Genomic DNA, 24,240 nt, shown 5'->3' with positions numbered 1-24,240 from the left:
TAGCGAGCTTTCCTCCTCTCCTGCTGTCTACTTCCCTGCCCTCCCACTCTGCGCAAGGGACGGCAGCGAAATTCAGTTCAGTTTGCACTTAAAGGCAAACCTGCCTTCTATGCACTTTTCAAAGCAGTACACAAATTTGCAACCAAGTATGTGTACCCAAAAAATGCATGTATTAGGGAAAGGTGTACACAAAAGGATCCATTACTGAAAAAAATATTTAAAAATGCATTATTTTAGAGAAAGCTGCTTTGGAAAAACATATATGTTAGGCCAAAGTGCGCATAAACAATGTGTGCTTTGGAATAAATTTGCACTACGACGGAAAAGAAGAGTGTGGCGGTGGGCCCTCTGTAGGAGTGTGGAGCTCAGTAGGTGCCTTAAAGTGCTTACTTCTTTCTTTTTTCCATTTTATATGCTTTATTGAAATTAAAGAAAAGTATGATGCGGGTGGTGCTGTGGTCTAAACCACAGAGCCTAGGGCTTGCTGATCAGAAGGTCGGCGCTTCAAATCCCCGCGACGGGGTGAGCTCCCGTTGCTCAGTCCTAGCTCCTGCCAACCTAGTGGTTCGAAAGCACGTCAAAGTGCAAGTAGATAAATAGGTACCACTCCAGCAGGAAGGTAAACGGCGTTTCTGTGCGCTGCTCTGGTTCGCCAGAAATGGCTTAGTCATGCTGGCCACATGACCCGGAAGCTGAACGTCGGCTCCCTCGGCCAATAAAGTGAGATGAGCGCTGCAACCCCAGAGTCGTCCGCGACTGGACCTAACAGTTAGGGGTCCCTTTACCTTTTTATAACAAATAATTGCATGAAAAATCCAAGTGAAAATACAAAAGAATATCGACATTTGCTCATTCATATCACCATACATTCTTGTTAAAATTCCTATGACTTCCCGCCACCCCACCATATATTTACCGTTTTACTAATTTGATACACTATTAATCTCTATCTCTTTTTATTAATATTCGTCACTGTTATATTCTCTTATTTCTGTTCATTGTAACACAGAAGTCATTCGAATGCTGCCACTGATGTCACATTACTGCAATAATCCTCTAGGTATTTTCTGTACATGTCCCATTTTCGAATAAAGGTCTGCTCGGTATTACAGCTTTTCTGTCATTTTTGCCATTTCAGCATACTCTAACAACTTACTTTGCCACTCCAACTTTGTTGGGATATTCTCTCCCTTCCAATTCATTGCAATCAATATTCTTGCTGCTACTGTCGCATACAAGAATATTTCTTTTGCATTTTTTTGGTATGTCTGGGCCCAGAATCCCAAGGAGGAAAGCCTCCGGTTTTTTTAGAAATGATACTTTGGTCGTTTTTTAAAGTTCATCATAAATGACATTCCAGAATTCCTTAATTTTCTTGCAGGTCCACCACATGTGTAACATGGAGCCTTCCACTTCCCCAGACCTCCAATATTTACTTGAAACATTTTTGTACATTTTAGATAATTTTAGTGGTGTCAGGTACCATCAAAATTGTATCTTCATAAAGATTTCTTTTAGGGTGTAACGTGATAAATTTCATATGAAATGAAATGAAAAATACAGCGCTTACTTCTGACACTGGCTCTGTTTGTATCCTTGGGCAAAGATTGGAAGGGATGCTGTAAAGGGTTGTGATAGGAATTTTTAGGTCTTAGATATATGTAAATGTTCATAAATGTACTAACCAAGCACATACATAGATCAGCACAGGAAGACGAACCTGGAACCATTTTGATTCCTAAACTGAGCAAATGTTTTCTCTGCAAGGTCAAAGTGGGAAACCTTCCCATTGTCTCTTTCCTCACAAATCCTGTCTTAAGGGCACATTTAAGATATGAATAGGGTGTGAGCCTGTGACCTGGCCCAGGAACTAAGTATTTATCAGTACAAAAGACTGGCCAGGCTACCCAGGAAATCCAATCAAGTAACCTGCCAGATAGGAGATAAACAATGACAGGAGAAAAATAACATTCAAATTTCTGTTTTAAGACCGCCTTTTCTGTGATGTAGGTATGATGTATCTGAGGGGTGGTCTTAGGTTACACCCCTTCTGTGATGTATGTATGATGTTTCTGGGGGTGGTCTTGATCTACAGGGTGGCCTTGCACAGCATTTTTTCTGGGTTCTTCCTCTCTCCTGCGGGTGAGGGGAGCACCCTGTTGCAACAGATCAATAAAGATCAAGCTTACTAGCTGCTTTGCTTCTCAATATTCTCTGGTTGGCCTCTGTTATTCTCTCCTACCAATATGTACAGGACTCTATATGGGTTCTTGGATACCCCATAAGGGAAAAGGGCAATTTTTGTTTATAACAGGGTACAGACAGAAAACAGAATACCTACAAAGAAAAATAACCCCAAACCCGAGGGAAAATTTTCATTCAGAACAAAGCTTCTGTACATGGACCTGGCGCATATCCTCATGCTAAATGTCATAACCATCAATATATTTTGTTATAAAAGTGTTTGTAGCACTTTGGCAAGGTCTTAGACAGACAGACAGATCTCCCTGCCCAACAAAGGGATAACAATTTCAACATCAGGGATAACAAGAGATGTTGGAATGAAAGGAAGAGGGAAGAGTAACAAATGGAGAGGTGAAGGGGGCAAGGGAGCCAAGGGGATAGAATAACAGAAGCAAAGAAGGGATCACAGTGGTCCTGTAATCCGACCTTCTGCAACGTAGGAATCTTTTGCCCAATGTGGGGCTCAAACGCCTGACTCTCAAATTAAGTCTCACACAGAGTTACAGAAGCAGGGTTTGTTAGAGGGGTGAACGTGCAGTATTTCCTGTGATAGCAAAGTTTATAAGGCGTTGTAACAGGAATCTAAGGCGTGAAGCCAATGAACTTTACACGTCTCTTTGCTACTGTTTCTACAACTGATCTCAAAACAGTTTGCAACTGACATTGAAGCATCCAATAAAACAATGCAGAATAAAACATTACTCAAAAGTAAAGCATGCATTCAAAGCAACATAATCAAAATTAAACATTGCAAAATTGGTCAACGACGGAATGCACATTTACAAACCCTCCAGCAGATGAAAAATGAGAATAATAATGGCTAACATGCCATTCCAAACAACAACATTTACCATTTAAAAAACAACGTTGCACACATGTGAAAGAGGTGATGAAAAGTACCAACAATTTGTATAATATTAAAGCTGTGCTGTAGTACATCATATGGGGGGGGGTGTTAACATAAAAATGGCAGCAGATTTTGAAACCGACTATTGCTCTTCAACTCCAGCTTGCATCCTCAAGTGCTTTATCTCTTGTGCAGCTCCAATATGTCCTCATGCAAAGAATGATAGACTTGTAGAGGTGTAAGGGATCCCGAGGGTCATCTAGTCCAACCCCCTGCAACACATGAAAAAACTCGGTAACATTGGTAACCTTCATCACTGCTGTACAATTAACTGCTGGTTATTTATTTATTTTAATGGTAAGGGTACATCTGTGATCATTTCTCACTTACATGTTTAATTCATTTTCCTCTCTATGCTCAACACGATTGCCTGGACTTCTTACTGATGTACACATCTGGCTTCCTGTTAGAGGTTCTGTCTGCTCAGTCACATCCATTGTCGTGTGCTGTGGCCCACAGTTTTCATAATCTAGAAATAAGACAAAATACTTAGTATGGAGCAGTCTTGTTTACCATATTTTGCGCCCCATAGGACGCTCCGGCCCATAGGACGCACCTAGTTTTTTTGGGGGGAAATAAAGAAAAAAAAATATTTCCCCCCCAGGTGCAGGGCTGGAAGAACCGGGTCGGGGAACAGTGGGAAGGCACACCCTGCCTCCCCGCTGTCCCCCGAGCTTCTGGGGCTGGCGATGGGGAGAAGTGTGCTGATCCCGGGACTGCAGGCAGCTCTGCGCGGCCATCTGGAGCGGGGCGGGGCTTCGGAGCCGGTCTCCCGAGGATTGCGCAGAGCTTCCTGAAGCCTGGAGAGCGAGAGGGGTCGGTGCGCACCGACCCCTCTCACTCTCCAGGCTTCAGCGAAAGCCTGCATTCGCCCCATAGGACGCACCCAGATTTCCCCTTCATTTTTGGAGGGGAAAAAGTGCGTCCTATAGGGCGAAAAATACGGTATTTATGTTTATTTCATAAAATGTATATGCCGATTGGTTGTAGAAATAAAAAATAAATTCTCAAGGCAGTTTCCAAAAAGAATAAAAGAAATTAAACACAAATAATTAAAACATTCAAAAGATAATTAAAATCAGTGATAAACTATAGACAGATTAAAGCACTCTGCACATGTGGGTAGGGTTGTCTAAAGAAAAATGTTTTCAGCAGGCACTGAAGAGTCCAGTGAAGGCGCCTGCTAATGTCAGTAGGCAGGGTTTGAAAAATCAATTTCATACAAATACAAAACAAGTATTAAATGGCATCTGTAACAATGGGTGGACCTACACTCGTTGTTTATAACGTTAAAGAGGCGTTATTAAAATGTGACACAAGGGGGTGCTGCAGAGCAGTGAGCCATTGGCAATGGGAAACAGCGGTTAGCTTTATATAATGTTATATTTAATAACGTTTTACAGGTCAATGCGAAACTCTGACAAAGAAGTCCATAAAAGATCATACCGCCCAATCAAAATCTTTCAAATTACATTAAAACAATTCAGATTACTAAAATCAATGCCACAATAAAAGTGAGGAAGACAGAACCTTAAGTTGCACTCAAAGCTTAGTGAAGAGGGCGGAGTCTGAGCAGCTCTTCTTGAAGCTTAAGAGTGAAGTCAGTGGCATATTAGCCACTTGGCAGCACAGAAGTAGCTATGGGAGGTTCATCAGGCCAATTCCCTGATTCTGCAATGCCTGCATGGGTCTATGAGGAAAGTGTCTACCTTACGACTCCAAGAAGCATGCTTCAGGGTTCGGTACTGCTACCAAGCCATTGTCATGAGCTAGGCAGAAACATCAATTAAATACTTGCCCTTGCCAGAAGTAGGAGAATACCAACCTCTGTTAAGAGGCTGCATAGGTACATCTCGATCCCTGTAAGAAACATAAACAGTTATGAAGTATGAGAGTAATGCTCCATGTTACTGAAGCTTCCTGCAACCAAATTCTAGGTAACTCCAGCCAGGTTGACGAACGAAATCAGCAGGCTCATCTCTGGTTTGGTCCTTTGTTGTGAACAGTGTCCTTAAATATCCTTAAATCGCTTAAATGTCCGAGAAAACCCAGATGCATTGGCTAATTTTTCTTTTAAATATGGCAACCCTACTATCAGCCAACTTTAGCTTGAGAAGGAATCAGGAAGAGGCAAAGGGTTCACTTGGCCTCTGAGTAGCAGTGCCACTGCAGTTTACAGAGAGCGAGAGGGGTGAGGTGGCAGAGAGGAGCTTCTGGATGGCCGAGCTGTAATGGCTCTCCTCGTTGTCGTATCTTTGGAATCTATAAACCTCTGCTCCAATGGTGATTAACGACCTAAGCCTTTAATGAGACTTCAGGCACACTCCCATTATACAGAGTACCCGGACAGCAGCAGAAGAGCCAGAAATATGTGCTACATTGCTACGTTTATTTCTAACTATGCAGGACAGAAAAGAACAAAGAATCAGGAAACCAGTAACTTCAACAACCGTCTCCCGTCAGTCTTCCAACACTCTGGAACGTAAACAGAGTCTTGTGACTCCAAAAACTGCACAGTGGCATAACAGAAATCTAACAGTTGCCACGGTGCAGACGCACTGGTGGTCCCCAACTGGTTTCACCAGTGCATTTGCACAGCCTTGACCTCCCCACCTCCCCACCCCTCTCCTTTTTAGTAAGCTGCAATGGTGGTCTGATGGGAGGCCATGAATGTCCTGATGTTCTTCCTCTCCAACCATTCCCAGGAGGAATTTTCACTTCTCTTTATCTTACTTTACACTTGGTTCCACTGGAGAAGTATGCAACCAACAGACCATGGTCAAAGGAAGACACTGTGGAGCAGGGGTTAGATGGTTGGATTGGGACCCTCGGAGAACAGCGCTCAAATTCCTACTCAGTCATGAAACGCTCTCTCTCAGTCTAAGTCACCTCATAGGGCTGTTGCAAGATTTTACAAGGGTGATTTCAGGGAATCGGCTCCCTTCCCCCCAGCAGTAGATAAGCAGAATAAAGGAAAAGGAGACTTCTTACCAGTTAGAAACTTTAATCACAGCGAGAGAACAAAGACTATCTCCTAGAAATGGCAGAGCTCCCAATTAAGTTTATTAATCTACAGTGGTACCTCGCAAGACGAATGCCTCGCAAGACGAAAAACTCGCAAGACGAAAGGGTTTTTGGTTTTTTGAGTTGCTTCGCAAGACGAATTTCCCTATGGGCTTGCTTCGCAAGACGAAAACGTCTTGCAAGTTTGTTTCCTTTTTCTTAAAACCGTTAATACAGTTGCGACTTGACTTCGAGGAGCAACTCATAGCACGCGGTGTGGTAGCCTTTTTTGAGGTTTTTGAAGACTTTGGTGATTTTTGAAGCTTTTCCAAAACTTTTCCGAAACCGTGCTTCGCAAGACGAAAAATCCGCAAGACGAAAAAACTCGCAGAATGAATTAAATTTGTCTTGCGAGGCACCACTGTACGTCACTTCTACGTCTTGTAATCTGAGTTTGTACCCTCTGTGCTTTCTGTTCTGCCACTTTCTGAGTTCTCTGTGACTTTGGAGAAGGGAGGGTGAATGCTTTCCAGAAACTGTGAGTCTGTTAACAGTGTTTCTTCTCCTAGCTGTTTCACCCATCCAGTATTTCCCAGCTTCTGCCTTCTGAACTATGTCCCTCTGCAAACCACTTCTCCAAATCTATACTGTCCTCCTGCCCCTGGGAAGATTCAGGATCTGGAGCAGGATCAGGGGGAGGGGGAGGGGAGGGGGAGGCTTCCACCATTCCTCCTCAGTGCAGCCCTCCGCAGCATACTCCCTGAAAGGTGAGAGGAAAACTGCCGAGAACTCCTTGGAGCAAAGTTGGGATATAAATGTAACAGGGAAAGAAAGAAAGAAATCCCACACCATCACACATGATAGCAAATGAATTGTATCTTAGCCTACGCCTAAGAATAAAAATTAGGGGCGTGAGTGGCGCTGTGGGTTAAACCACAGAGCCTAGGACTTGCCGATCAGAAGGTCGGCGGTTCGAATCCCCGCGACAGGGTGAGCTCCCGTTGCTCAGTCCCTGCTCCTGCCAACCTAGCAGTTTGAAAGCATGTCAAAGTGCAAGTAGATAAATAGGTACCACTCCGGCGGGAAGGTAAACGGCATTTCCATGCACTGCTCTGGTTCGCCAGAAGCGGCTTAGTCATGCTGGCCACATGACCCGGAAGCTGTATGCTAGCTCCCTTGGCCAGTAAAGCGAGATGAGCGCCGCAACCCCAGAGTCGGCCACGACTGGAACTAATGGTCAGGGGTCCCTTTACCTTTTAAGGAAAAAAAAATGTTGCGGTCTTCTCATCTAATTGCATATACTTAAGAGACGAAAGGAAGGGAAATAGCCTAACCTTGAATTTTTTATGATAAGGTTGTGGATTTTATGCAGAAGAAGGAGCAAAGCCAAGGACTTCCCAGTAATGAGGAATGCCAAACACGTCACTAGGTTTCCATTATTATTTACAACATCTAAAAAGAAGAGAGGGAGAGACAAGCTATGTTGAAAAGATTTTAGAAAATGTTAGCAGAAGTTAGTTCTGGCACATCTCTTCACTTTGCTTTCTGCATGTCATGTCATTTCTTACTCTGTGTTTTAACATGTAAATTAGGTTAATCAGCAAATTAAAAGAAGCAGTTGAAACTTTAGCTTACGTCCTCTTCTTACTGGGTCAGAGATCACAGGGTCTGAGAGATATTTCCCATTGTAGAAAATAACCTGATAAACAGAAATAACAGGGAATGCTGTTATTTTATTAGTCCAAAATGTATCACCACAAACAATGTGGCAGACCTTCCAAACAGTTTTCCGCCTAAACCAAAGAAGTGATATCATAAAGAGAGCTACAGTGGTACCTTGGGTTACGAACTTAATTCGTTCCGGAGGTCCGTTCTTAACCCGAAACTGTTCTTAACCTGAGGCGCGCTTTCGCTAATGGGCCCTCCCTCTGCCACTGCGCCACCGGCGCACGATCTCCATTCTCATCCTGAGACAAAGTTCTCAGCTCAAGGTACTACTTCCGGGTTAGTGGAGTTTGTAACCCGAAGCGTTTGTGACCCGAAGCGTTTGTAACCTGAGGTACCACTGTACTTTTACACAAATGTAGGGCGGTAAGGAGGTCCAACAGTAGGTGGAGCCACTTTGAATAGCAGGCAGAGCAAACTAATTCTCATTTCATTTCCATGTTCCTTCCTGCTGAGTTCTACAAGAGACAAAACTGAGACTCAAGAGCTGGCTGGGGGCAAACTGAGGTTGATGGGGCAGTGCTAATAGACCAGCTTCTACTGCGTCTACCTGTGGGTTGGGTAATAATGGAAAATGTTGAAGGGGAAATAAAGTCATTTTGTTTAGTTGTTTATTTCTTACAACGGGATGCGTAGTTGGAGAAGGCTATGGGATCTAAGAAAACAGGCATTCAGGTGGGTGAGTTTGGTGAAACTAGAGCCGCCCTAATGCATAGCTGTCAACGTTTTCCTTTTTTTAAGGGAAATTCCCTTATTCCAAATAGGATTCCTCGCAAGAAAAGGGAAAAGTTGACAGCTATGCCCTAATGGGTTCTACTGCAGTACCATGTCTTTTTCTAAGGCCAGGAAGAATATGGCAGCTCCAGAACAACCGGTATGCATTGTGCCTCAAATTTTTGCCCCACTGCCTTTAGAGGCAAAGGAGGTAATCTCAGGGAGATGCAATTGGCCATTCAGTAAATCCCCAGATCAATCTTATCCTCCACAATTCATCCCGCAGGGGAGATCAGAAAGAAGATGGAAATCTGTGTGCATTCAGCCAATCTCTTTATGAAAGAGGCTGCTCTAGAGAAAAGTTGCCCGAAAAATCTGCCTGGAAAGAAAAAGAATAGCACATCATTCTGTTTAAATACTCATTCAGATAAAGCTAATGGTTCAGGTGTGGACCAGAACAAAGCCTGCTCCACTCCGCGATCACACGTCACTTGGACACACCTAAAATGGTCATTGCCTGTAAGGTAAAGGTAAAGGAACCCCTGACCATTAGGTCCAGTCGTGACCGACACTGGAGTTGCAGCGCTCATCTCACTTTATTGGCTGAGGGAGCCGGCGTACAGCTTCCGGGTCATGTGACCAGCATGACTAAGCCGCTTCTGGCGAACCAGAACAGCACACGGAAACACCGTTTACCTTCCCACCGGAGTGGTACCTATTTATCTACTTGCACTTTAACGTGCTTTCAAACTGCTAGGTTGGCAGGAGCAGGGACCAAGCAATGGGAGCTCACCCTGTCGCGGGGATTCAAACCGCCGACCTTCCGATCAGCAAGTCCTGGGCTCTGTGGTTTAACCCACAGTGCCACCCACGTCCCAGGTCGTTGCTGACCGTAAAAGTTAGAATTAAGCAATTTACCTTAAACTGGTATGTTGTCGAATGACAGAGGTTTATAACTTCAAAGTAACAGCTTTCGTTAGCTTCAATCATGGTCTCCATGTCTAAGAAGTACAAATAATATTTTTCTTCAGGACCATTTATTTGTTCTGGCTCCCTGCACTTGATCTTAACAGCACTGATTTCTTGGTTTAATGGGTCGACTTGCAGTTCTCTCACTGGTGTTGGCTCTGTTTAAAAGAGAAATGGTTGATATTCATAGTCTGCATGCTAAAGCTTTTAGATCTCATGAACAGATTAAAAAAATCAGTGTGGACTCTGAAACACTGTAGGTTTTTAGTTTTATTTTCTTCTGAAAAAGATTGCTTTGCGCAATCTTTCATCCCTGTTTGCTGTGTTATAGGTTTGAGGGGGTGGGCAGCCCTCCTTTGGAAACTCTGGACCCACACCTCTTAGACTTGGAAGGATATGATAATCGATGAGGATGGCACACGTACTTAGCATATGGGAAAGCAAAAGTTCACAGGAACTTTTCAAACCATATTATTAGGAAATCCCTAATGACGTTTTGGGAGAAGTTTAAAAACCTGCTCGAACCCAAGGTTCCCTGGTGGATCTCGCCAATAGAGGCGAAGGCGGTTAAAAGAAAAAATACCCAGGAACTGTGGCCAACATATAAAGTACTTCTAAAGGAGGAGAATAACCAACTGAAATTTAAAAGCTTCAGGGAAATAAGAGAGTGCATTGGTGATTGGTTTCAATATCACCAATTATTTGAGACATTCAAAATTGATAGACAAAAGGGTTTCTCCACTGAGACTTCCAGATTTGAATCGGATTTGGTGAACTCCAGAATTGAAACACATTCTAAAGGAGGTGACAGCAGCTATGATTAAGTGGTCACAAGATTTTGGGTACTCAATAACAATGGAGCAGTGGGAAAACCTGTGGAAAATAAATTGGCATTTTACAGCCTGTTACTCGCTGAGAGAGAATTTTCTTTAAATGCAGCATTAGCCCCCTGGAAATTGTTCAAGATGTTCAAAAATGTCCCCAATAATTGCTGGAGGTGTAAAGAAAAGCCAGGTACTTTATTCCATATGTGGTGGCAGTGTATAGAAATAAAGGTGTTTGGGGAGGATATCCACATAGAATTGGAAAAAATGTTAAAAATATCTTTTAATAGGAAACCAGAAGCTTTCCTTTTGGGAATCACAGACTCGGATATTCCTAAAAAGGCTAAAGAGATTGTCTTATGTGCTATGGTCACAGCAAGAGTTCTCATTGTGGCAAATTAGAAAAGTGATAAAGACCCATCAAGATTAGAATGGATTCAAAAAATGACTGAATACGCGGAATTAGATAGCATGTCAGAAAAGATGAAAAATAAACCAAAACAGGTATTTCTCTCAGAATGGGAAGTTTTTAAAATATACTTGAAAAATAAAAGTAGTAGTTTAAGGTCATACACAGAGTTCAAATAATTTCAGTAGCAGTGTTAAAAATGTGGCAAAACCAATGAATGGATTAAGGGATATTGAAATTGCACAAACTCGTTATGCAATGGCAGTGAACAATTAATACAGAATCTGTAATAAGGAATAGACGGGAAGTCTGGCGCATAGAAAAAAGACCACTTTTATTTTATGTATTTAATGTTTTGAAGGTTATTAGTTGATGTATTAATTCTCTTTTTTTCTTTGGTGGTTATGGAATTTATTTTCTTTTTTCTGTATGGTGTGTTAATGTGAACGGTAACAATAAAAAAATAAAAAAGAAAAAGAAAAGAAAAGAAATCTCTGGAATCAGTAAAGGATTAGAGTTTAACAGTGGCGGACCAAAGCTGTTGAGCTTTTCTTAGGGGAGCCGCCACTCCCCCACAGTGCCTAGGACACCCAGCAACTGCCATGCCGCCCTCCAGCTCCTCTGCCACTCAGAATCCCACCCCTGATCCCTAGCAGTGATCGTGCCAACCTACAAACCCCTTTGCCACCCTACAGGACAGCCCACCACCACCCCTGCCTAGCTACGCTACTAGGATTTAAGAAAAAAGCCTCTCCCCGGACCCTGGTCTTAGCTAGTAACAGGCCTACAGTTTACCTGAAGAGGGTGAGAGAAAAATCTTTGGAGTCTAGGAGTGGCAAGATGGAGGAAGCAGAGTCAGAGACTATCTGAGCTTGACTCCAACATGGCAGCTATGGCAAAGACAGGACCCTCTTGGGAGCTGCATGCTCTGAACTTCCCCCTATCTAGGTTCTATTTCTAGAACAATATCACCTTCATATATTTTGATTCATCAGCCTGTTACATCCTGTATTCACGTCAAGCTACAATTCTTTTTTAAAATCTGCACAATAATTTTCTTAGGAATAAAAATGCAGTATGGTGTCATTCTGGTTGCATCCTCAAATAATATCCAGTGCCCATCAGGGTCAGCTTCAAAGATCACCATCATTGGGTACCTACTGAGGCCCGTGCTCAGCAGAGCAACAACTACCAGCTTCCTCAGTCCTGTATACCTGAAGGAGCGTCTCCACCCCCATCGTTCAGCCCAGACACTGAGATCCAGCGCCGAGGGCCTTCTGGCGGTTCCCTCATTGCGAGAAGTGAGGTTACAGGGAACCAGGCAGAGGGCCTTCTCAGTAGTGGCGCCCGTCCTGTGGAACACCCTCCCTTCAAATGTGAAGGAAATAAGCAGCTATCCTATCTTTAAAAGACATCTGAAGGCAGCCCTGTTTAGGGAAGTTTTTAATATTTAATGCTGTACTGTTTTAACACTTGATTGGGATCAGCCCAGAGTGGCTGGGGAAACTCAGCCAGATGGGCGGGGTATAAATAATAAATTATTATTATTATTATTATTATTATTATTATTATTATTATTATTATTATTATTATTATTATTATTTATTCCAGAAGTCTGGGATTTGCTACTCCTCTTTCTTCTTGTATCTGCCTGCTAGGGATAGAGGGGGAATTGGTTCAGCCTGCTCTTTGCAGCTGTGTGACCCAATTCAATGGCCCTAAACTTGCTTTCGGATCAGAATGCAACTTCCAATCTGACAGTGCACATCACCCAAGAAGGGCACATGAAATGAAGTATTGTTGAGGTTATGTATAAAAGGCATGCTTCATAGGAAACCATGTTGTAAAGCCTTGAAAAAATATGCACTCCGGGGAAATATGTACCATAATGTAGATCATTTAAATGGTAACCTTTTAGGCATTCTTTCAAAAAAATCCACGCAAAATGGATGGACTTATGATTGAATGCCAGTGAAAATGTCCTCTGAGTGAATGTGTAGTGACAGGAGTAAGGAGAAAGAGCAGGAGACTCTGCTTGTGGCTCCCTTTCGTTTACCATGCAGTTTTGTCTCAGATCAGGAAGGCCAGAAAATAAACAGTGGGGAGAAGAAGGTAGACCTAGCTGGAGAAGGGGCCCACCATGGACATCTTACCCAAGGGCCTCCAAACTTGGATCAGGCACTCCTGCCCAGATTATAATCTGTCACGGTAATACATTAAATCCCATTTGTATGCTTTTATTTATATGTGCACAACAATACCTTTCTTCATTGTAAAAGTTTAGTTTCTGGGATGAAGGCAAGTTCATAAGTGACTAAGCATCATGTTGTCATACTCACTTCCATAATCTGTTGTTAGCTGTTTGTTGCCAGTTTTCGCAATATTGCCATGAAACAATAATTCTGATAAACAACTGTAGTTCTTGTTGGGTGATAAACCTGTCACTGTACAACCATTCTGCTCTTCAGTGGTCCGAAAATTCTGATCTATAAGAAATTGCAAAACATCATTGCTCCGTACTTCAGGCGTCCAGAAGCATCTATGCCATGGATGGGGAATCTTTTGCCCTCAAGACTCCCAACATCCCTTACCATTGGCTGTGCTACTTGGGGCTTTTGGGAGATGAGTCCAAGAAGATATGGAGGGTCATGTAGGTTAGCTCTGATTGACCAAAAATCAAGAACATGCTACCCACTTTCTTGCTTCTTTCCCCTGACCTCAACTCCACGTGAGCTGCTATTTGACTGTAGCTATGTGTTTTAGGTCCACCCTAGCAAGCAGTTCTTTGGCACCATCCATATCTAATGTTTCACACAAAATATTGCACCCTTGTTATCTACAGTAATCAAACCTGGAGAAACTATCAACAACTTGTGATTTTTTAGGGACTTGAAACCACTTGTGTAGAGTAAGATCCTTCTGGACAGCAGGATGTATTTCTTCTCACTATTTCATTAAGGTCAGAGAGAGAGAGAGAGAGAGAGAGAGAGAGAGAGAGAGAGAGAGAGAGAGAGACTCATACCTTTACCAGACTTGTTTGCCTTTCCACCTCTCTATACTTAATTCTAAATACGTTCATACACAGGACACAAAAACAAAGGTCCCCAATAAAGTGCATTTAATTCTCCAGCCAATAAAGACAGAAATTCAAAACTTCTAAAATCTCCTACCATAAGGAACACAGTAACACAAATATCTTAAATGGCAACGATGCTTATCATATCCACGATTGTTCCAAGATAAAGTCACACTGGTGTTACTTTTTTGTGGTTCTTCCAGATTCCATTTATCGGTTTCTTACAAATAAAGAAAAAGGAGAAAAATATCACAATGACATTCTGTTCAGTATTTCTTTTTTAGTTTTAAAAGCATGCTGGATAATATATTGCTTAATGGGTTGCATCATTTTACCCCAAATGAGTACCTAACACAGTTTTCAGTGTTCATCTATTCATTTTGAATTAGCGTACTTTTATATGTTAGATGACTATGAGATACGATGGAAGGAGAAATAAAAACATTGCTTAGCTTTAAAAGCCTGTTGTTGAGAGAAATCTAGTGAATTATCAATCATCTAGACTTGAATCAAGAGCACTGGGCACAAATCAGCCACAGTTGAGCATTTTAAAATCCTAATAGATTTCAAAGGTTTAAAATTTCCCTCTGTGATCTATGGGATTTAGTGGTGCTTGTGGATTATTTGTCCAGCACTTACTGTATTTTTCGTTCTATAAGACTCACCAGACCACAAGACGCACCTGGTTTTTGGAGTGGGAAAACAAGGAAAAAAATATTCTGAATCTCAGAGGCCAGAACAGCAAGAGGGATCGCTGTGCAGTGAAAGCAGCAATCCCTCTTGCTGTTCTGACTTCTGGGATAGCTGCGCAGCCTGCATTCGCTCCATAAGACGCACACACATTTCCCTTTACTTTTTAGGAGGGAAAAAGTGAGTCTTATAGAGCAAAAAATACTGTAATTCTAATCATTACAGCATCATTCTAGAATCACTACAGTCCTTCACCTCTCGCCAGCTTCATGCATTCACTTAGTTGGCATTGCTCATGACTCAAGGGGCACAACTGCTTGCTGTTTTCAATATAAAACCAATACAAATCTGAACACAATAACTTGAAAGAAAATCTCTTCAATTTTGGTGGAGCATGGCAACGACATTTCCGATTATTAGTTGCACATTCTTTTATTCTAAATAGCATAGAGAAGCCACCAGAGTTACTATGCGATTAACAGTGGTTGGAAACCATAAAAAACAGAAAACCAGTATATTAGCTGACAGCAAAAAAATTAAAACTGACTTCCCGCACCCTCTCTAGCCCTCTGACTCTGACATAGATTCTCCCAATAGCTTAGCACTGGGGGGGAGGACAGCTCATCAGAGTGGCTGAAAAACAAGAAGGCAGATTTTGCTTAAATAAATGAGAAGTATCTGATCTTACCAGGGGGGACATAAACTGGGAATATTAAATCATCACATCCATTAAAAGATGCTACTATCTTGTATTCGTCACATTCTTGAAGTCCAGCAAGTGTGTTTCGGTCCTTGTCCCAAGTACAGTGGGCATTTTCACAGCTAACATTTTGCAGTTCTGGCTTCTTCGTAACTTTAAGTTCTGCAGTGGCACCCTGTGAATTGTACTCATAACGAGCCACTGAAATGGTTCTACGATCTAAGAGAACAAATCAATGTTAAAACGCTTGTTGCACTGGAACGTTTTAAAAACAAGCCAACCGCAAACAATGTTTAATGTGCATTAACAGTTTAAAGAGAGGCACAGTATGTGCACTACAGGTGAGACAAATTTTCCTTCTGCTGATCACTTAGATCTGCAGTTGCCTGTTTTCCTTCTGTTCATACTGGTAATATTTCAGTTCATTAACCAGATCTGCCCAACCTGTGTGACTCACCAAGCCAAACACAGCTCATCAGCAATATATATAGTGGCCCATCAGAACACCTTGGCATCAGACTGGGGTGGTGGTGGTGGAATGTGATTGGGCGGAGCTTACAGTGGAGGCTCAGGTTGCGAACGTGATCCATGCGGGAAGCACATTCGCAACCCGCAGCGTTCACAACCCACAGCGCTGCGTGTGTGCACAAGCAGGTTGCAATTCGGCACTTCTGCACGTGATTTAGCGCTGTTTCTGCATGTTGTTTATTGCCTTGACATCTGCTGGAAGGGCGTTCCACAGGGCAGGCGCCACTACCGAGAAGGCCCTCTCAGCAAGGGAACCGCCAGAAGGCCCTCGGTGCTGGACCTCAGTGTCCGGGCAGAATGATGGGGGTGGAGACACTCCTTCAGGTATACAGGACTGGGGCCGTTTTGGGCTTTAAAGGTCAGCACCAACACTTTGAATTGTGCTCGGAAATGTACTGGGAACCAATGAAGATTTTTCAGGACCGGTGTTATATGGTCTCGGTGGCCACTCCCAGTCACCAGTCTAGCTGCCGCATTCTGGATTAATTGCAGTTTCCGAGTCACCTTCAAAGGTAGCCCCATGTAGAGCGCATTACAGTAGTCCAAGCGGGACAAAGTTGGTTTGCATTTCTAATCAGAAGCCAAAAGCTGCATTTCAGCTGGATGAAGATCTTATTAAAGTTCATTGTATACAAGTTGGATGTATTCTATAAATAGCAGACCCATTGAAATGAATAGGTATGAGTAACAGTGCAATCCTAACATAGCTGTTAACTTTTCCCTTTTCTTGTGAAGAATCCTATTCAGAATAAGGGAATTTCCCTTTAAAAAAGGGAAACTTTGACAGCTATGTATCCTAACTGTGTCTATTGAGACACAAGTACTACTGAATTCAATGGCACATACTCCCAGGTAAGTGAGGTGAGAATTGCAGCCCGCTATTGTTTTTGTTTGTTACTATGGGATGTATTTTTGTGTTTATATATTGTAAGCTGCCCTGTAATTAAGGGCAGTACGAACTTTAATAACAAATAAAAGCAAATAATGCTAGGTTTGTTCATTTCAGTGGGTATACTTCTGAGTATGACTTAGTTGAATACAACTCCTATGCTATTACTGTCAGCTGCTCCTAAAATATTTATTATTATTATTATTATTATTATTATTATTATTATTATTATTAATACCCCGCCTATCTGGCTGGGTTTCCCCAGCCGCTCTGGGCAACTTCCAGCAGAATATTAAAATACAATGATTCTTCAAATAGTAAAAGCTTCCCTAAGCAGGGCTGCCTTCAAATGTCTTCTAAAAGTCCGATAGTTGTTTATGTCCTTGACATCTGATGGGAGGGGGTTCCACAGAGCGGGTGCTACTACTGAGAAGGCCCTCTGCCTGGTTCCCTGTAACTTTGCTTCTCGCAATGAGGGAACCACCGGAAGGCCCTCGGCATATTGATTATGTCATGTTCCACTGCTTTTGGGGTGATGTATGTAAATATGTGGATATGTGGATCAACACAGCTCCTGAGTAACCGGGGGGGGGGGACTTAATAAAATTAGTCACATTCCATCTTCAAGGAAACAATAAACTTACTGCAGTCCACAAGAGGATCGTGGCCCCCACCTTTACGCCAAAAATCACCCAAATAACTCTCAGACATCGGAGGCACAGGTGGCCCTGAAATTACATTCGCAACATCTTTTAGTGCCCTTGAATGCAGCCATGAAGATTTGAATTCATTTAAAGTAGCTAGCAGCTGAGGGGTCCAGAGTAGCTGGTGTGCCTTGCCTGACCACCCAGAGTAGCAGAAGAAGGGTCTATGGAACTCACACAATTTTTGCACACACACACCCTGGGCCAACCTGACCAATTGCTAAGTCAACCCCTGGTTATCAGCATCATGCCCTAACCAACTGAGCTATACAGAGGTTTTCAAACAACCAATTCCCAACAAACTCTTTCCACACGTAAGTATTTGTTCAGGAAGATAGAGGGTTCTGTGGTCCTGTCTATTGGTGCTCTTAATTTAAAAGAGGGCTGGCCAGACCTGAAGGCCTTATCTCAATTATTCCACCCCAACTGAATATGGTCCAGAAATTGTTTCCCACCCGATGGTAACGATGAATATTTTACCCTTAAAAGAATTACTGGTGCTCTTCTTTTCAGAAAAACCCTCACTAAGATCTTGACACACCTCAGACCTAAGATTTCAGACCCAACCCTTAGATCTTTTCAAAGTGATTTGGGCACTGTAAGAAAAAGGACACTGTTTTATAAGCTGATTTTTTTATAAAAGTATTGAATTATCATTCAATGTTGCATACACACAATTTATATACTGCTTAATGCCAATATAGGCTGCAAAGAGTTTTACAGAAGATAAAAACCTATCAGAAACTCAAAAAGATATAAATATCCATAATTAAATACACAATACAGCAATCTCATTAATGTATTAAAACCTAGTTAAAATTCCCTATGGTCCCTATAGAAATTCATTTTGTTAGCTTGTGCCCAGTTCTCTAACCATTTTGAATTTTGATTCTGTTTTCTGTTGTATTAGTTACCCCTCCCAGTTTTGTTTCAACTACAAATTTCATGAGCATCCCCTCAATTCTTTCAAACAAGTCATTTATAAAGATGTTGAACAACAACGGGCCCAAGTCAGCACCCCACATCACTTTTTTCCAGGATGAAAAAAGGAACCATTAATGAGCTACAAATCCATCTAACCATTACCTCATTCAACCCACACTTTACCAGCTTCCTTGAGATAATATAAAGGGGGACTTTGTCAAAAGCCTTACTGAAATCAGCATTTCTCTGATCCAGCAAGTTTGTAATTCCATCAAAAAAAGAAATCAGATTGGTCTGGCATGACATATTTTTGAGAAACACATGCTGGGTCTTAGTAACCACAGCATCCTTTTCTAAATGCTCACAGACTGATGTTGAATTATCCGTTCTAGGACCTTCCCTGGTATTGATGCCAAGTTCACTGGCTGGTACTTACCTGGGTATTCGAATTCACTTGTCTGGACCATGTCTGTAGGGAATTACAGTACAGCATTACAACAATCTCATTAAAATATAACCATCCATAATTAAAAAACATATGTAACATCAGACCTTTTGTTCTATGGTTGACTGATTCTTTTTCATGGTATTTGAACATAAATACAGATTACTATACATTACACTGAATACTGTTGACTCAGAGCTTGTTGTGTTCAGAGATTGTGCATAAAGCTGAAATCGTGTATATCTGGAAGAATCCTGGAAACACTCGCACCCAGCACAACCGTCTGTATCCTTCTGGAGGTGGCGTGTTGCGTGCTGCCCTACCCTCACCAAGCATGGCAGAAAGCCTTAAAGCTGCTGACATTTTTCAAAGGCTACTACCATCATGGGCAGCCCTGTTCTGATTTTTCCAGCGTGTGTGTTCACCAGATAAAAATCCCTGAAATCAGTGTTCCAAGCTTCACCAGGCAGACATAAAAGGCCAAGCTACTAGCTAACTCATGGCAGCATTGGGTCTCCAAAGGATCCCAACTCCTGTTTGATTGCTGGAAGTGAAAAATGGTTTTGGTGTCCCTGGTTGTTGCAGGGTCTTTGGGGCCAACAGTATGCTCAGCAACGACATTCGTCTGGAAACCTAGGTTACCATTTTTCTGCTCCACAGTGGAGCAAGGTATGGTTTCGAGGGGAGAGGAATCAGATGGAGATTAAATCTTTTTCATACCTAATGACTTGAAAGCCCATCCTTCAGGTAGGCTTATTGCCCCTACTGGAATTCCCCAATGCCTGCTTGTATCATCAAACGTTTTTTGACTTCTTGTGAATCATAGAATCACAGAATTGTAGAGTTGGAGGGTACCACAAGGGCCATCTAGTCTAACTTCCTGCAATGCTAAGATCTCACCAAAGCATACCTGACAGATGGCCATCCAACCTCAGCCTTAAAACCTCCAAGGAAGGAGAGTCTGCAACCTCCTGAGGGAGACTGTTCCACTGTCAAATAGCACTTACTGTCGGAAAGTTTCCACTGATGAATAGTCACAATCTCCTTTCTTGGAGCTTGAAGCCATTAGTTTGAGTCCTACCTCAGTGGCGGAGCTTCATGCTCCGGAACCGAGGGGCGGAGAGCAGGCAGGGCGTGGCTGGCGTGAGTCCCAGGGGCATGGTGCTCATCCTGGGGGTGTGGTGTGCTGCCCATAGGGGCATAGCACCCAGCACAGACGGGGGGAGCCATGATGGCACCTCGCCATGATCACGCTGCCGGGGGGTGTGCGCTCCCCCCGCATGCCTCTTCCTCTGCCAGTGTCCTACCTTCCAGAGTAAGAGAAAACAAGCTTGCCCCATCTTGCTCCACCTTCCACGTGACAGCCCTTGAGATATTTGAAGATGGCTATCATATCTCCTCTCAGTCTCCTCTTTTCCAGACTAAACATTCCCAATTCCTTCAAGCGCTCCTCATAAGGCTTATTTTCCAGACCCTTGATCATCTTGGTAGCTCTCCCCTGCGCACCTTCCAGCTTGTCAACATCCTTCTTAAATTGAAGTGCTCAGAACTGGACAAAGTATTCCAGGTGTGGTTTGACCAAGGCTGAACAGAGTGGTACTACAACTTCCCCTCATCTGGACACTATAGGTCTGTTGCTAGAGCCTGGAATAGCAGTCACTATTTTTTCTGCTGCATCACGCTGTTGACTCATGCTAAGCTTGTGGTCCACCAAGACCCCTAGACTTTTTTCACAGGTACTGATAGTAAGCCAAATGTCATCCAAAGGAGGAGGGCAACCAAAATGGTCAAAGGCCTGGAAACGATGCCTTATGAGGAACGGCTAAGGGAGCTGGGCATGTTCAGCCTGGAAAAGAGGAGGTTAAGGGGTGATATGATAGCCATGTTCAAATATATAAAAGGATGTCACATAGAGGAGGGAGAAAGGTTGTTTTCTGCTGCTCCAGAGAAGCGGACACGGAGCAATGGATCCAAACTACAAGAAAGAAGATTCCACCTAAACATTAGGAAGAACTTCCTGACAGTAAGAGCTGTTTGACAGTGGAATTTGCTGCCAAGGAGTGTGGTGGAGTCTCCTACTTTGGAGGTCTTTAAGCAGAGGCTTGACAACCATATGTCAGGAGTGCTCTGATGGTGTTTCCTGCTTGGCAGGGGGTTGGACTCGATGGCCCTTGTGGTCTATTCCAACTCTATGATTCTATGATTGTGCATCTGCCAGCCTAAGTGCAGAAGCTAGTTGAAATCCCTTATTGTACTTATAGAAATTCATTTTCTTAGCTTGTGCCCAATTTCCTAGTCATTTTGAATTTTGATTCTGTCTTCTGTGGTATTAGCTACCCCTCCCAGTTTTGTTTCAACTACAAATTTCATCAGCATCCCCTCAATTCCTTCAACCAAGTCATTTATAAAGACCTTGAACAACAACGGGCCATGTCTGAACCCTGCGGCACCCCACTTGTCACTTTTTTCCAGGGTGGCAAAGGAACCATTAATGAGTACTCTTTGGGTTCAGTCAGTCAACCAGCTACAAATCCATCTAACCATTACCTCGTTCAACCCACACTTTACCAGGTTCCTTGAGAGAATATCATGGGGGACTTTGCTAAAAGCCTTACAGAAATCAGCATTTCTCTGATCCACCAAGTTTGTAATTCCATCAAAAAAAGAAGTCTGCCATGACTTATTTTTGAGAAATCCATGCTGGGTCTTTGTAATCACAGCATCCTTTTCTAAATGCTCATGACTGACTGTTGAATTATCTGTTCTAGGACCTTCCCTGGTATTGATGTCAAGGTCACTGGCTGGTACTTACCTAGGTCTTCAAAGTCGGGGTCAAGATTTGTCTGGACCCAGTCTGTAGGGAATTGCAGTACAGCAATACAACAATCTCATTAAAATATAACCATCCATAATTAAAATACATATATAACATCAGACCTTTTGTTCTATGGCTGATTGATTCTTTTTCATGGTATTTGAACATAAATAGAGCTTACTATACATTGCATTGAATACTGTTGACTCAGAACTGGGGCGGGGGGCGGATACAGGTTCAGAGATTGTGCATAAAGCTGAAGTCGTGTATATCTGGAAGAATCCTGGAAACACTCACGCCTGGCACAACCGTCTGTATCCTTCTGGAGGTGGCGTGTTGCGTGGTGCCCTACCCTCACCAAGCATGGCAGAAAGCCTTAAAACTGCTGACATTTTTCAAAGGCTACTACCATCATGGGCAGTCCTGTTCTGATTTTTCCAGAGTGTGAGTTCACCAGATAAAAATCCCTGAAATCAGTGTTCCAAGCTTCACCTGGCAGAGGTAAAAGGCCACACTACTAGTTAACTCATGGCAGCATTGGGTCTCCAAAGGATCTCCAATTCCAGTGGGATTGTTGGAAGTGAAGGATGGTTTGGGTGTTCCTGGACTTATTTTTGAGAAACCCATGCTGGGTCTTCGTAATCACAGCATCCTTTTCTAAATGCTCATGATTGACTGTTGAATTATCTGTTCTAGGTATTGATGTCAAGGTCACTGGCTGGTACTTACCTGGGTCTTCGAAGTCGGGGTCAAGATTTGTCTGGACCCAGTCTGTAGGGAATTGCAGTACAGCAATACAACAATCTCATTAAAATATAACCATCCATAATTAAAAAACATATGTAACATCAGACCTTTTGTTCTATGGTTGATTGATTCTTTTTCATGGTATTTGAACATTAACACAGCTTACTATACATTGCATTGAATACTGTTGACTCATAACTTGGGGGGGGTCAGGTTCAGAGATTGTATAAAGCTAAAATTGTGTATAGCTGGAACCCCCCCCCCAACCTGGCACAACCATCCGTCTCCTTCTGGAGATGGCACACTGAATGGTGCCCTACCCTCACCAAGCAAGACAAAAAGCCTTAAAGGTCACTGGCTGGTACTTACCTGGGTCTTCAAAGTTGGGGTCAACATTTGTCTGGTTCCAGTCTATGGGAGCCCCACCTTTTCTTGAAGAATTGTCAAAGATAATTAAAGAAGGATCTGAAATTACATCCACAAGATCCTTTAGTACCCTTGGATGCAGTTTATCATGCCACGAAGAGTTGATTTCATTTAAAGTAATGCAGCTAGCAGCTCCTCTGCTGAGAAGTCCAAAGGAGCTAGCATGCCTTGCCTGACCACCCAGAGCAGTCTAGGGAACTCACACAATTTTTGCACACCCACCCCCGGGCCAACCTGACCAATTGCTAAGTCAACCCCTGGTTATCAACATCATGTTCTAACCAACTGAGCTATACAGAGATTTTCAAACATCCAATTCCCAATAAACTCTTTACACATGTAATATTTGTTCGGGAAGGTGGAGGATTCTGTGGTCCCGTCTATTGGTGCTCTCAATCTAAAAGAGTGCTGGCCAGACCTGAAGGTCTTATCACAATTATTCCACCCCAACTGAATGTGGTCCAGGAATTGTTTCCAAGCTGCTGGTAATTATGAATATGTCATCCTTTAAAGAATTACTGGTGCTCTTTTTTTCATGAAACCTAAGATTTTGACACACCTAAGATTTCAGACCCAACCCTTAGATCTTTTCAAAATGAGTTTGGATAGTTGTTTTAAAGAAGATTCCAAGATATGCAAATTGAACAAATAAATAGTTGCCACCCACCTGTGTTTTGTGCATCCACAATAAGGGCGAAGCCAAACACCAAGAGTTCAATCCACAAAAACATGGTTACATCCAGGGCTCATGTGTATCCTCACAAAACAGTATGTGTGTGTCAGTCTCTGGAAAGCAAAATAATGGTTATTGCCCTGTGCAAATGCCTCACCAAGGTCCAAATCAAATGTAGAATAGGCTGTGCACATATATAATGCAAAGTGTCCTTATCATTCAGGAATCAGCTTCCTCTGATACCCAGAAACTAACCACACAGATACACTGCACAGCAAAGGGCTGTCACGTATAATTTTTACCAAGTTCTCTAAAGGCACTCTTTCTCCCTCTCTTCTATCTTTAGTTTCCTGAAATCCACAAAAGGTTGTTTTTTGTTGTTGTTTTGCAATTCTTGTGACTTTCTAGTTGAAAAGCGGGTATCACTAGGAACTGTGAAGGATTTCTGTTTCCCTAGCTGAAATAGTTGAAGCGTTTACGGCTGTGGAGGAAACCATATTCCAACAAAAAAGCAGCCTAATGTTCAGAAAATGTTATAGGATGCACGTACAAACAGCTTTTCAATGAGATCTCCCTCCAAATGGTTCTAGAAGGTGTGTTTTGCCCTGGGGCATCCTGGGTTCTCTACCATCTGGATAATCATTAATATGTTCATCCTCATCCCTGAGTGATGATTTATCCCAAACCTGACATTCCTCAACAACTGTTGAATTTCCCCCATCGATCAGTTTTTCAGCTGCTCCGCTATCACCTTGCAGCCACCAGTCTGGTTCCATTTTCGTTCAAGCGATCCATCAGTTCTTAGATGTAAAGCAGCTTTCTGTCCTT

General features: G+C 42.6%; 1 protein-coding gene across 2 annotated transcripts; it reads right to left on the bottom strand.

Annotated features, from left to right (window-relative positions):
* Positions 1 to 2,843: 2,843 nt before the first annotated feature.
* Positions 2,844 to 23,658, bottom strand: LOC309533857 (receptor-type tyrosine-protein phosphatase C-like). 2 transcript variants are annotated; one of them, XM_082225518.1, is made up of 14 exons: positions 23,407 to 23,658; positions 22,683 to 22,778; positions 21,564 to 21,605; positions 18,743 to 18,775; positions 17,323 to 17,406; positions 15,250 to 15,480; positions 13,966 to 14,091; positions 13,135 to 13,281; positions 9,512 to 9,720; positions 7,790 to 7,853; positions 7,489 to 7,606; positions 4,950 to 5,011; positions 3,482 to 3,620; positions 2,844 to 3,363 (listed from the first exon to the last, which is right to left on the bottom strand). In XM_082225518.1, the coding sequence occupies exons 1-14, from the start codon at positions 23,468 to 23,470 to the stop codon at positions 3,351 to 3,353; spliced, it is 1,428 nt and encodes a 475-aa protein (XP_082081644.1). In that variant the 5' UTR covers positions 23,471 to 23,658; the 3' UTR covers positions 2,844 to 3,350. The 2 variants fall into 2 exon arrangements, with proteins under 2 accessions (XP_082081644.1, XP_082081645.1); XM_082225519.1 differs by having other exon boundaries at positions 4,977 to 5,011.
* Positions 23,659 to 24,240: the final 582 nt, after the last annotated feature.

This window comes from Podarcis vaucheri (assembly GCF_965113315.1).
Source record: "Podarcis vaucheri genome assembly, chromosome: 6".
Lineage (NCBI taxonomy): Eukaryota > Metazoa > Chordata > Lepidosauria > Squamata > Lacertidae > Podarcis > Podarcis vaucheri.
The sequence above is the reverse complement of the archived record's forward strand: the minus strand, read 5'-3'. Positions and strand labels throughout refer to the sequence as shown.

Excerpts from the sequence above, each read along its gene's own strand:
- LOC309533857 (XM_082225518.1), bottom strand. The coding sequence starts at position 23,470 with ATGTTTTTGTGGATTGAACTCTTGGTGTTTGGCTTCGCCCTTATTGTG. Across the intron at positions 14,092-15,249 it reads CCCAGTTTATGTCCCCCCTG|AAACCGATAAATGGAATCTG; the intron begins GTAAGATCAGAT and ends TTTATTTGTAAG. Across the intron at positions 9,721-13,134 it reads GCTAACAACAGATTATGGAA|AGCCAACACCAGTGAGAGAA; the intron begins GTGAGTATGACA and ends TCTTTTAAACAG.